Genomic DNA, 12794 nt, shown 5'->3' with positions numbered 1-12794 from the left:
ATCGCTTTAGCAGGGAAAAAGCCCTGAGAACGCAGGGAAGTGGGAAAGGCTTCTCTCCTGGAAGCTAAGACCTGATAAAGGCCTTAGCACTGGATGTAGATATTTTTGCTGCCCACCTTTTTTATCCCAGTCAGGATTCTGAGAGACTGGAATGAAAAGGAAGTGAATTCCAGACACTGACCAGCTGAGATGGAATTCCAAGTCAAGTGTTCAAAGTGCAGAGACGCAGCTACTATGCCAAACTGCCTGTCAGAGGCATAATAAATTGAGGGTTTAAAGCTTATAACGGGTGGGGAAAGAGGCTCAAATAAAAGACAAGACCTCTGTGGAGGGGAAAACGGAAGGGGAAGGGAACAAACATTTACCTAGCACCTCCTATGCACCAAGCACTGTACAAACAAATGTGATCTCACTGGCTCCTCACAATAACCCTGTGAGAAAGGCGCTGTCAACATCCTCACTTTACAGCCGAGAAAACGAAAGCAAACAGAGATTCTGTGACTTGTGAGGATAATCAATGTCGAAAAGAAGGCCAAAATGCTCGACTTTTATTTCATCCCCTTTCTCTTCCAAAGAGAATAATATTTGAACTGGAATAGACAGGAAATACGTGGCTAATAGGGAGCTGAAATTGGAGACAACCAAACAGTCAGCAAGCGTTTATTACGCACCTGCTCTTTCACTGGCGCTGTGCTACACACCCAAGCGTACAAACCCAAATGACGAAATGGTCCTTCCTCTCGTGGAGCTCACGTGCCACCAAGAAATCGAGGCAGGCTCGTGACAGAGCCCAGCCAGCATGACCATCACCCAGAGATTAAAGAGAAGTGCCCGAGTGTGAAAACGAGCCCAAGAACATACCTCACAGGACTGGACATCCTGGAAGACACTGGGTCTCATTTGGAACCACCAACATTTACAGGCTAATAGGTATAGGGCTTTAAACCCATCCATGCTGTCCTTGGGCAAACTGGGCAGAGTACTGCCCATTCAGCTCTATTGAGGAAAACAAACAGAGGTGACTAGATGTAGGAGAACCCATAAAAAGCTGTTTCTTGGAGCTGGGACGTTCTGCCCTTGGTATTGACCTATGTTATGTTCGTAGATCAGATTTACCAAAAAAACCAGCTGAAGGGGAGTGGCCACAAAATTTGTGGTTCTGTCAGATGGCTGATTCACCAGCAGTCCACATTCTGGTTTTTAAGACAGCCCATCAGTCTACAGATGACAGTGTCTGAAATGTGGAGAATGTACAAGGTGTAAAGTGATGTTTCGTGTGTAAAATGGAGACGTTTTACACATGTAGATACTGAAGCACAGAAGAGTTCTCAAACTTACCCAAGTTCTCCCATCTCTAGGACATCACAGCCAGGATTTAAACTGGGATCTTCATCCTTAAAACCCGTTGCTTTTTACCCGTCACCAAACTGCATCTCAGTGGAAACAGAGGATGGCAAAGCTGAGCTCAGTATTTTAAAAAGATGCCCAACAGATCTGACATTAATTAAGGAGCCGTGTGAGGCAGTGTGATGATTGCCTGTCCCGGTGCTTATGGTCAGTGGTGACAGGATTCCATGCTCCCCTAAGTTAGTGCTCCCTTCATGCCTGAAGGGTGTAGCTTTTAATATGAGTAGGACTTCCTCTCGTATTATGGAGCTCTTTTCTACAGGAATCAGCTTGAAGCAAAGGAAGAAAGTCTGTGGAGGCGTGGCCTCTACAGCAACCCTCAATCCACCTTCTCTAGGAAGATCAGGAGGGAGGCCAAAGGAAACAAATTCCTAACATCATGGATAGGCCTTTCAGGATCTGGTGTCCACTTTATACTCTGGGAGTGTCACTGAGAGATCAGGGAAGGGTACTGTCAGAGCAGAAAACTTGTGTATGAATCAAAAGACAGAAGAATTCCTGTGAGTCTTCTGCTTATGCAGGGATCCCCTACAGTGGTAAGGTCTCAACTAAAAAAAAAAATATAAGGACCCCTCTGTAACTGATTATTGTGTCCCCAAGATTTCATCTTCTCCTCAAACTGGCATTTACCAGTACTCTCTAAAGCTCTCGAAGATGACCTGGGCCCACTGAGCCCAATGGGCAGAATCCTGGCAATAGAGGAGGCTACCATGGAAACAGGATACCACCCCCTGCTAACCCAGCAAGTCTTGAAACCTCAAGTTCATGAACTTCTGAAAAGTTGTGCACGCTGTCCAAGCCACGATCTGTGTGGGCCACAGTGAGACGGGGACACTGTCTTCCATTCATCAGTTTTCTCATATTCAGATGAAATTGTACATCACAGAGAAGGTTCACTGTGGTGACCCTCACCAGCAACCAGGGCTCCATCAGCTTAGGTGTCTATGAGGTGTCCCCTCATCCTACACAGTGACAGTAATCAGGCAGGGGTGTGACGTCCCATTTTTTACCTTGACAAAGTGATATGTCAGTTACTGAGGTTCTGCCAGAAGAGATAAAGGGTCAGACTAACCCTCCTTTTTTTTTCAGGAACTCTTTCAAATGATGACATTTCACAGTGATCAAGCTAGCAAAGACAGGACAAGATCAGAAAACTCATTGTGGGAAGACAGGCAGAGTAATTCGTTGCCGGTAGAGCTTTAACCAGGTAAAACGGTTGTGGGAAAACATAGGGGCCGAGTGTGTAGCAGACCCTGGCAGTGCTAGCTGGGGGGAGCTGAGGCTCAGTGGCTCATGGAGCCATTGGGATGTTTGCTCTAAAGTGGGCCCTGGGAGCAGAGGGAGTCAGGAAACAGACAGGTTAAAGCTCTCCATACCAATCAGCACTAGTCTCAGGATCGGGGATGGTGGCTGTATTTCCAGCTTAGGCAAAACAGGGAGATCCAGTATCCCCCTCTCCCCTGGGGAGAGTAGGAATGAAAACGTTACTCAATTTGTAAAGCCTCTGACCTAGAGATTCCACTACTGGCATTACATCCCAGGAAAGTTGTGGTTGACAAGAAAATATCGTATGTTTGAACATGTTCGAAGCAGTATTATTTGAAATAACAAGAGATATACCCAACAACAGGGGAAAGGCTGAACAAATCATGGTACATGAATTGACAGAACATTATTACACCGTAAGGAATCACAAACCTAAAGCATTCCAAGACATATGGGTGGAGAGAGCAACCGCATAAATCAGCAGCAGCGAAAACTTCAAACAGAAACAGATCACACCTGCAGGTTGACTGGAAGACCGCAGGTTGACATTAGCTCAGTTTGACTGCATTTTTAAATATCTTGTTAACTATTTCCCAACGACATTTCCATCTGGTTCTTGTGGCAGCCCGTGTGTGACACCTAGTTGTGCACCTCACCCCTCTGACGAGGCCAAACGCAGGGCTCGGGGTCAGGCCTAGACGATCCAACTTTTCTGCTAACAATCCAGAGCCTAAAGCATTCTGATGCTGCTGGAGGAGCATAGGTGTGCTAAGCATCACTCACTCAAGTTTGAAAATCCGTAAGTGAACCATGTTGGGGAGAATAAACTTTGTGGCCAGGATTTCCTGGTGTTTTTTTTTCTTGGGAAGTTTCTACTGTGTCACAACAACAGAGTAATTTTTTTAAAAATTTATGATAATTTAATCCTTCTAAAGATGGAATAACCAGCAAGAGGAAATGTGATGATGATTCCCACTCACACCCCTAATTCTCTGGGCTCACCTCCTAAGAACTCCCTCCAGGAGAGGCAAAAGGCTGCGTACTTTGGGGTACACCCAGTCTGATTTGTCTGCTCCCTGGGACTTCAACACTATCCAGATGCAAGTTTCGTCAAAGACCATGCTCTAGGTAAAAGCCATCCCAGCACCCTGTCCCCATTCATTCACAGGCCAACCAATCCTTATAATCCACTTCATGGCCTTTCTGTCCCTGACTTTGAAAGAGAACTTCTAAACCATTAGGCTTTATAGGTCTCAACACTGGTGCACTGTGGGGAAAAATTTCAGAAAGAGAAGCTCTCTGAAGCTGGCAGTTCTAATCGTCACCTAGTGGAGGGCTTCTTCCATCAGGTAGGAGATGACAATGAAAACCTTGGCCTGGGCCACGTGGGCATTCCATGAAGACTTTATACTGGGCCAGAGACCCTAAGAGGTCCTGTGGCCACCCAGTAAAAGATTCAGGGGTGCCATTCTGCTGCAGACTTCCCCTGGATCCAAAAGCACTTATCAGCTTCTAGAAGGTCTGTAAAAGCTTTCCAGAGTATATTCAGTTCTGCATGGGTAGAATCTAACTGGAGTTCAGAGCTGGAGAGTTTCAAGGAGGCAAATAGCCAGGCCATTATGTGACCAGGGCCAGAGAAGCTTGATGTTTTGGTTTGAGCAAGAGACCAGTCCCTGAACCATAAGGAAAGGCAAGAGGAGAGGAGAACTCATGGGCAAGAAGCAGGGCCCTGGGGAAGAAACACCCTCCTGCTACCCTGGCAAAGAAGGCACAAGAGAATAACAGATTAACGGGACCAAAGCCAAGAGATTAGGCATTAAAGGGAAGGGCAGAAGGGAGAGGGGAAGAAGAAGGCATGCCTAATGAGTGGGAAACTAGGAGTGTATAAAAGCGTCCAAGGAATTTGACAAGAGTCTCCCACGATGGGCAGATGAGCAAACCCGTCAGCAAGCTCTGCCTCATAGAGATTCATAGTTTCATGTACAGCAGCCTCCTTTCTGCTCTACAATGGATGCGGAAATGCTCATTTTACTTGGTGTTGGCTAAGTGCAGAATAATATGTGTGTGGCTGTATATGCACACACACACATTTTTAAGATGGCTCCCCTTGGGGAACAGAAGGGAGGGAAGGAAAGAGGGAAAGAGAAAAGGAAAACATGTGTAGGCACTTTTTTACTGATTCCTTTTTGCCAAAGTACAGCAGTCTCTGCTGGATCCACAAGAGTTAGGTTCGCTAAATAAGCTGCATGTTTTACATGGTTTTTTTGTTTCAGTATCAGCAATACTTAAATTAGCTATATAGAGGACGAAAAGATCAGAAAAAAGAAATGTAACCCTAATTGGCCTTTGTATTTTCTCAGTCATTGCCCAATGTAGAAACTCCCCAATACTGGAAAAATTGTTACAAAATAGCTTATGAAAAAGACCACTGTCCAGAAAGCATGACCTCTGCTCATGTCTTATTGTATTTGGACAGCTCCATAGGGACTGCCTTCCCTGTGCCCTTCCAGTACAGCCCCAGGCACCCCACAAAACATGCCTACCTTTCCAGCCACTTAGAGCTGCCTAACATCTTCCACTGGAGGCAGAACCCTTGTAGACAATGATACCAACCAGAACTCTTTCCTCTTCTAAAATATGTAGAGAACTGAGTCAAACATATAAGAATACAAGTCACTTCCCAATTGATAAATGGTCAAAGGATATGAACAGGCAGTTTTCACAGGAAGAAATTAAAGCCATCTATAGTCATGTGAAAAAAGTGTTCTAAATCACTATTGATGAGAGAAATGCAAATTAAAACAACTCTGCAGTACCACCTCACACCTATTGGACTGACTAACATGGCAAAAAAGGAAAATGATAAATGTTAGAGAAGATATAGGAAAACTGGAACACTAATGCATTGTTGGTGGAGTTGTGAGCTGATCCAACCATTCTGGAGAGCAAATTGGAACTATGCCCAAAGGGCTATAAAAATGTGCATACCTTTTGATCCAGCAATTCCACTAGTAGGTGTATATCCCAAAGAGATCATAAAAAAGGAAAAGGACCCACCTGTGCAAAAATATTTATAGCAGCTCTTTTTGTGGTGGCAAAGAATTGGAAATTGAGGGGATGCCCATCTGTTGGGGAATGGCTGAACAAGTTGTGGTATATGAATGTAATGGAATACTATTGTTCCATAAGAAATGATGAGCAGGTGGACTTCAGAAAAACCTGGAAAGACTCGTATGGACTGATGCTGAGTGAAGACAGCAGAACCAGGAGAACATTACACAGTAACAGCCACATTGGGCGAGGACTAACTTTGATAGACTTAGCTCTTCTCAACAACTCAAGGATCTAAGACATTTCCAAAAGACTCATGACGGAAAATGCTATCCACATCCAAAGAAAGAACTATGGAGTTTGAATGCAGATCGAAGCATACTATTTGCTATTTTTTTGGTTTGTTTCTTCTTTCTTGTGTTTTTTCCCTTTGGTTCTAATTCTTCTTTATAACATGACTAATGTGGAAATATGTTTAATATGACTGTACATGTATAGCCTATATCAGATTGCACATCATCTCAGGGAAGAGGCAGCAGAGGGAGGGGAAGAAAATTTAGAACTCAAAATCTCATAGAAGTGAATGTTGAAAACTATAACCAAACAAATAAATAAAACTTAAAAAAAGAAATGATGAGCAGGATGGTTTCATAAAAACTGAAACTGATGCAAAGTGAGGTGAGCAGAACCAGGAGAACATTGTACACAGTAACGACAACATTGCGCGATGACCAGCTTTGATAAACTTAGCTCTTCTCAGCAATACAACAATCAAAAATGCTGACCACCTTCCAAGAAAGCGCTACAGAGCCTGAATCCAGATCGAAGCATACCATTTTCACTTTTTTATTATTGTTTTTTCTTTCTTGTGGTTTTTCCCTTTTGTTCTGATTCTTCTTTCACAACATGACTAATGTGGGAATATGCTTAATATGATTGTACATGTAGAGCCTATATCAGATTGCATGCAGTCTTGGGGAGAAGGGAGGGGAGGGAGGGGGAAATTTTCAGAACTCAAAATCTTACAAAAGTGAATGTTGAAAACTATCTTGACATATAATTGGAAGAAATAAAATATTATTACGTGGGGGGGGAAAGCCTCTTTCCTCAAGAACGTCATACCCACCCCAGCGCAGTGCCCCTCCCAGGCACTGTCTAAATCCTGGTCTGTTCTCTCAACCCCCAACCTCTCGCTCTCAAGCTGACACGTCTTCCACAGTGCCCTCTGAAATGCCTGCTCCGTGGGTAACAGACTAGATTCCCAGCCTCATTCCCTCCATCCTCTTGTCTTCAGGAAGACTCGGCTGCCGCTTGATAACCTCAGGGCTAAGAAAGCCAGAGGTAGAACTATGAGCCTATATAATTCCGTAACTATGGCCCCCTTATTCTTGGAAGCCATGCATGTGTTAGTGTACCCAAAGTTTCTATCAGCTTTCTTTGCTGCTGTATAATCCTTCTGACTTGTAATCCACCAGACCCCAGATCTCTTTAAGACAAATGGCTCCCTAACCAGTCCTTGATGATTATATGGTGATCCCATCAGCTCCTACAGACTCACTTATCATCTCTATGCCCTAACCTTCCTGCTCCTCTTCGGGCTCACATCTCCAAATATCTACTAGACATCTTGCATTGGATGTCCTACAGACACCTTAAATGCAACATGCCCAAAACTGAACTCATGATCTGTCCCAAAAAAACGTTCCCTCTTCCTAATTTCCCACTTACTGTTGAGGGTGCCACCATCTTCCCAGTACCCAAGCCCACAAATTAGGTATCACCCTTGACTCCTCACTCTTTCTCATCCCCCCACCCATCCGATCAGTGGTCAAGTTCTATCATTTCTACCTTCGTAACTTCTCTTTCATATGCCCCCTTCTCTCCTTTGGCACTCTGAGGGAGACAACACATAAAAGAATTCAGAGGCTGGAAAAGCTTGCAAGTACTAAGAATGCAGCAGCAGGGTGAATAGAAAGGCCCAGGGAACTTTAATAGGTCAGCAAAATGTTGTTAAATCAACATTCTTTACATACAATCAGTTGATAGGCTATGAATCTACCTAAATGTGCTATAATTCAGCCTACATTTAACCATCTTATTCACTAAAATATCATCAGATTGTTAAACGCTTTGTTAAAATTGAGAAACACTTTAGAAAATTTCCTTGATCTACCCTCAAATTTTCTTGAGAGAAAACAGAGTACAAAAGTATTATGACAAGAGGAAAGCACTATAGAGATATGAATTTAAGATTAAGACACAAACTTGTTTGGGAAATCAAAAGAAAAACCATTGGTAAGATTAATAAAAATGAAATACAGAAGGGTGAGTTGAGGGGCAATAGTAGAAGACGAGTTCTATGAGCATCAAAGCTTCCCTAGGCAGGGAGATCTGAACGGTCCAGACAACAAACTACCAGGTTTAAGATTTATCCTTAATGCAGACTTTAAAATCATCCATTTTACAAAGGCACACAGAAATCAGAAATACACGAGTGAACCCTTTCCACCAAAAATACTAGGAAGATTTTAAAAACTCACAAAGAAGTTATTACAATAAAACCCCAAATTGTGTGGTGGCATCCACATTTCTATGTGAAGAATTAACGCAAATCCTTTGATGTACTTACTGAGCCCGGTGCCATCGCGGTGATAACCGGTCCCCGCGTAAGTGCCTTCCTGGATCTCCGGTTCGAAGCCAGGTCTCGGGGTCTGTGTCCTCTCCATTTTCACAGGGGTGGAGGTTGCTCGAGCATTCAGTGCTTGCTTTTCCAGTGGGCCTTTTGAGGGATCCACGTTATTATATTTTGGAGGGCCATGGGCTGAAAGAGCTGGTGCTGATCCTCCTCGGCTGTCCTCAGAGGTGTCCAGCTTCTGCCCATCCTCACTGGGTGGAGGAGTCGCCTCGGAGCCTAAAGTCTCAGGAGAGTGATCCTTACCCCCAGAAGCAGAGGAGTTCATGTCACCATCTGTGACTTCACTAACACCTGGGGCCCCTGACAAGTCACTTTCTCCACTGGCATTTTCCAAGACCCTAGGTTGAGAAGAGGATTCTCCCAATATAGCAACTGAATTCTGTGGGTGGTTTTTAGGGTCTCTTTTAGATTGAATGTCAGAGTCCTTCTTCAAGATGCCAATTATGCTTTTTTGGCCTTGCACCGTCCCCAACTCTGCAAGTTCCTCCTCAGACGCTCCCATAGACGAGGGCTGTTCCTCTTGCACAGGTGGACCATCAGCAATGACATTATCCATCCTGAGGATAGTAACATGGCTTACATGGTTCCATCACAACCAACAAGAAGCAAAAATAAAAGAGTATGCTATCTACTACCTCCACTGTGCTAGAAATCAACACACAGAGGCTGACTGCCTCTCTATTGAAAATCTCAGGCTTTTATCCCTGGGAGCTTTAGCAAAGGAAGAAATGGTTCACAAAATCTGAAAGATTCCAGTAGGAATATTGTCTATGATATCACCCACGTGACGGCTCCCTCATGGATGTCGGCCATATCTCTCCCACAGCTTTATGGGCTGCTATCTCCAAAAAAGCCCTTCTCCCAGTGGCCATTCTACTGAATAGAGGCTCCTGGAACTTAGCGTGGGCAGCACTAAGGCAATGTAGAGCCAGACCATCAACTACTCTGCACTGTAAACCTTTCCAGTGTGGGCTAGCAACAGTCCAGCAAAGCCTACATAAGTGCAGGGTCCCCCTCCATCCACAGCAGGAGAAGGCTTTGGAGGAGAGAAGTGGTAGAGAGGTTTAAAAATAGGCACCACTTACTCCAATTATGAATGTAGCACGCTGAGCAATGATGCCATCCTCAATAGCCCTCCCCTTGAAATACGGACCTGCATTGTAACATCTTTTCTACAAATTCCATTTGCCTACCATCTGATGGCCTCCTTTAGCCATTGGCCTTCTCTACACTCAACCCCTCCAGAAGCCTGCTATGTCTAAGCTGCCTCACTCAGCATGGCTTCACTCTCCAGTTGCCAGCATTGGATGCAAAAGGCCCTCCGAGATGGTCGGTAATTCGGCTCATACGAGAACAAGCCGTTCCATGGACACATCCCTTCTCACCCCGCGTGGGGAGGAGAAGATGGGGGTTGTGCCTTCAATGTCACTGAACTCATTCGGGAATGCACAGCTCCAATCACACAGCCATACAGCCCACTGGGATATTTGTGGAGCTCAGTGTCACGGTGTGCCAAAGCTCTGCCTCCTTCTTGGGGCTCACGTCTAAAGCACAGGGCCAATGCAATCAAAAGAGCATGAGCCGCGGCTCTCAAGTCCCTGTGGGAACTGGCTTTTGGAGGCATCGGGCAAGTCCTTTCACTGCCCGTGCCTCAATCTGTCATTCAATCTACCTGAAAATTCCCATCACCTTTTCTTTCTAACAGAATTTTATAGAATAACAACTCGCTCAGAATTTTGAGTGCCCTGAACCTGCTGTTAGTAGATGTCTGTGTGAGCGTGTGTATGTACGCATACTTGTACATCGACACACATGGACCTGCACGGGTAAACATACATCTACATGAATGCATACAGGTATATAGCCAACCAACAAGAACTTGAAAACCCCATCCATCCCCCCAAAGTGGAGCCCCCAGGTGCAGAAGCTAATAAGAGACCTCCTTCCTGAAGTAACAGACAGAGCCCTGAGCTCCAACGTAGGCAGGCCAAGGGCTAGTTCTGGCTGGGCTCCTCCTGGTTTTGGTGACATTGGACCATTCACGTCATGTTGATGAGTTACCATTGGACCAAATGATCTCTGAGTTCTCCTTCAGGTCTAAAATTCTATTCTTCTCCTGTGAATATACCACAGGGGAATTCCTTTGCCCTTGGGCACAACAGCATGGTTATAGTTTTCAAGCAGCTTACCCTGGTGTGGGTGAAAAAGAAAGTGCAGAACTGTTCCCATCATTTTCAACTGGAGTCACCATCTTGCTGGGGTCTCTTGAGGGTCTTGCTGATTCCTGGTCCTCCAGGATCTGGCGAAGTTCATTTGCAGAATGCAACATATTAACATTGGCACCTAGGAGGGAAAAACAGAAATATTCTTTTTTCCCAGCAACCCAGCACTGAACAAATGCTTCCTGATTGGAACCAGCTGGGTCTTATTCTCCCTTCTCGTCACAGACATAAGGAGAATTAATAATTATCTGGAAAAGAACACCAGCCTCCACTGAAAGAAATGCACTATAAACTGTGCTTACAGGTGAGGCTTGGAAAAAGGGAGGAAAGAGTCTATTTCAAATGCCCACGTTTTAGGTGGGACAGGGACAAGATAGTGTCCAAAGGAAGACAACCAAAAAAAAAAAACCACAGATCATTTCACTCCTTTGAACTGGATCCCAACCGTCATGCCCCAAGGAGCCTCACCATCCTGCCAGACTACATCAGCTTTGGGAGTGCCCTCAATACCTTCTCTCATTCTGACTGGAGGGCTAGAGGACAGACCGAGGAACACCTCCCAAAGCCTCCATTCTTTCAGTGGGCTCCCCAGGCAGAGCTATCTCATTTGCCCTCAAGCTACACACCTTTGGCCACCCATACCAGGTACCTTCCCTCCCACCCCCCTTTTCAGCTTCCTTTTTAACGTTGTCTTCCCCCGCTAAACTGTAAGATCCTTGAGGGCAGGGACCAGTCAGGGCTCGGCATAGTGCCTGGCACGTGAGTAGACATTTAATAAATGTTTATTGACCATCATGAAAAAGAACTTTCTAAAGAAGAAAAGACTTAGAAGAAACACAATCATTATCACCAAGTATCTGAGAGGCTGTCATGGGAAGTGGGGTGGGTGATTCAACAATTTCTGGCTCAGGCTTCTTGCTACCATTGTGCTAAGAAAAACTCTGGCTCAGATTCCAACTTCCTGCCACTGCTGGCTTAAAGAAGCAGGCCAAATTTACTGCTGAAGTTTGCAAAACTCAAGCTTGAGACATAAACTGCAGCCTTAGATTGGACCAGCTAGTCTCCTGTCATTCCTGATACAAACATCCTTCTTTCCTCCGTCTACTCTGCTTCCTAAAGTATAAGTCTATATCTTCGGCTCTCTGTAAAATGCCTCTGTACCCATCCTGCTTCTGTACTCAGATGCTACACAGAGCCGCTGAAGCTGAAGCTCGGAGCTCACTGACTGACTGGGGTAGGATGAAACCTGCACTCTGAACAAAATGAAACTGCACTGTACTCTCCTATCTCTGTGTCATCGATTGGTGATTGAGAGCAGTACCCAGTAAGCTGACTCCAGGACAATTTTTTCAAAATTTGATCAAACGTTCCAGCCCATTAACTCCTCTGACATGCACAAGGTAGAGTTTACCTAGGAAGAATTATGGGCAGGAAAAACCAACTGCCCAGTAAATTTGCAGTGCTATCTGGGAAATCACAAAAACAGGTGAGTGTTTTAAGTATTGATCTACATTGCCTATTCGTGTATCTGTCTCTTGTGCCTGAACAGTCAATTAGATGTAAACCATTAACCTCTGAGGGATCAGTCACAATGATATTCTGATGAGCATCGGGCTGTGATACAGGTCTCAAAAGCAAGGGTGTGGTTGAGGACCTGACGTTTTAACAGGAAGGCCTTCTTTCTTTCTGGGTGAATATCTGGCTAGGTCTAGGATTCTTCCAAACCCTACAGGCAAGAGACTCGTCTGCCTGGCTGTCTGCCATCTGTATTTATTGTGCTGCCTTGGCTACCATTCCTGTCTAAATTCCTGGGCATCTTCATCTAGTCTGGTCTAACATAGATTTCAAGTTGTCAGTAGGATCCCTATGACTAATGGTATAAAATCGACATCTCAATTATGCCTTCAATAGCCTGCGATCATTATGACATTCCTCAGGTTTTAATAACTCTGGGCTGGTTCTGGTAATTTTGGTTTGTGACAACTGCCTGTAGATTCTGGAAGCTAAATTATCCCTGGGTGAATCTACTCCCAATATGGAAACTCTGGCCTGGTTAGACACAATAAAAATATATGGCCTGTAGTAACAGCCAAAATACACCACTGTTGGGCCCAGAGAGGATCTTTTGATTTAGAAATGTTGCATATGCTTAA

At 44.7% G+C, this 12794-nt stretch overlaps 1 protein-coding gene across 6 annotated transcripts in view; it reads right to left on the bottom strand.

The window, feature by feature from the left end:
* PASK (PAS domain containing serine/threonine kinase) overlaps positions 1-12794 on the bottom strand; it is a 65284-nt gene that overhangs the window by 13724 nt on the left and 38766 nt on the right. For all 6 annotated transcript variants that reach the window (XM_020988991.2, XM_020988993.2, XM_020988994.2 and 3 more), the window contains 2 exons: positions 10609-10762; positions 8354-8976 (listed from right to left, as the gene is read on the bottom strand). In XM_020988991.2, coding sequence (XP_020844650.1) covers positions 8354-8976; positions 10609-10762 — 777 coding nt within the window. The remainder of the gene's footprint in view (positions 1-8353; positions 8977-10608; positions 10763-12794) is intronic.

This window comes from Phascolarctos cinereus, unplaced genomic scaffold, assembly GCF_003287225.1.
Source record: "Phascolarctos cinereus isolate Bilbo 61053 unplaced genomic scaffold, phaCin_HiC Scaffold_7;HRSCAF=346, whole genome shotgun sequence".
NCBI lineage: Eukaryota > Metazoa > Chordata > Mammalia > Diprotodontia > Phascolarctidae > Phascolarctos > Phascolarctos cinereus.
Note: the sequence above shows the minus strand (reverse complement) of the source record. Positions and strands in the feature narration are given on the sequence as shown.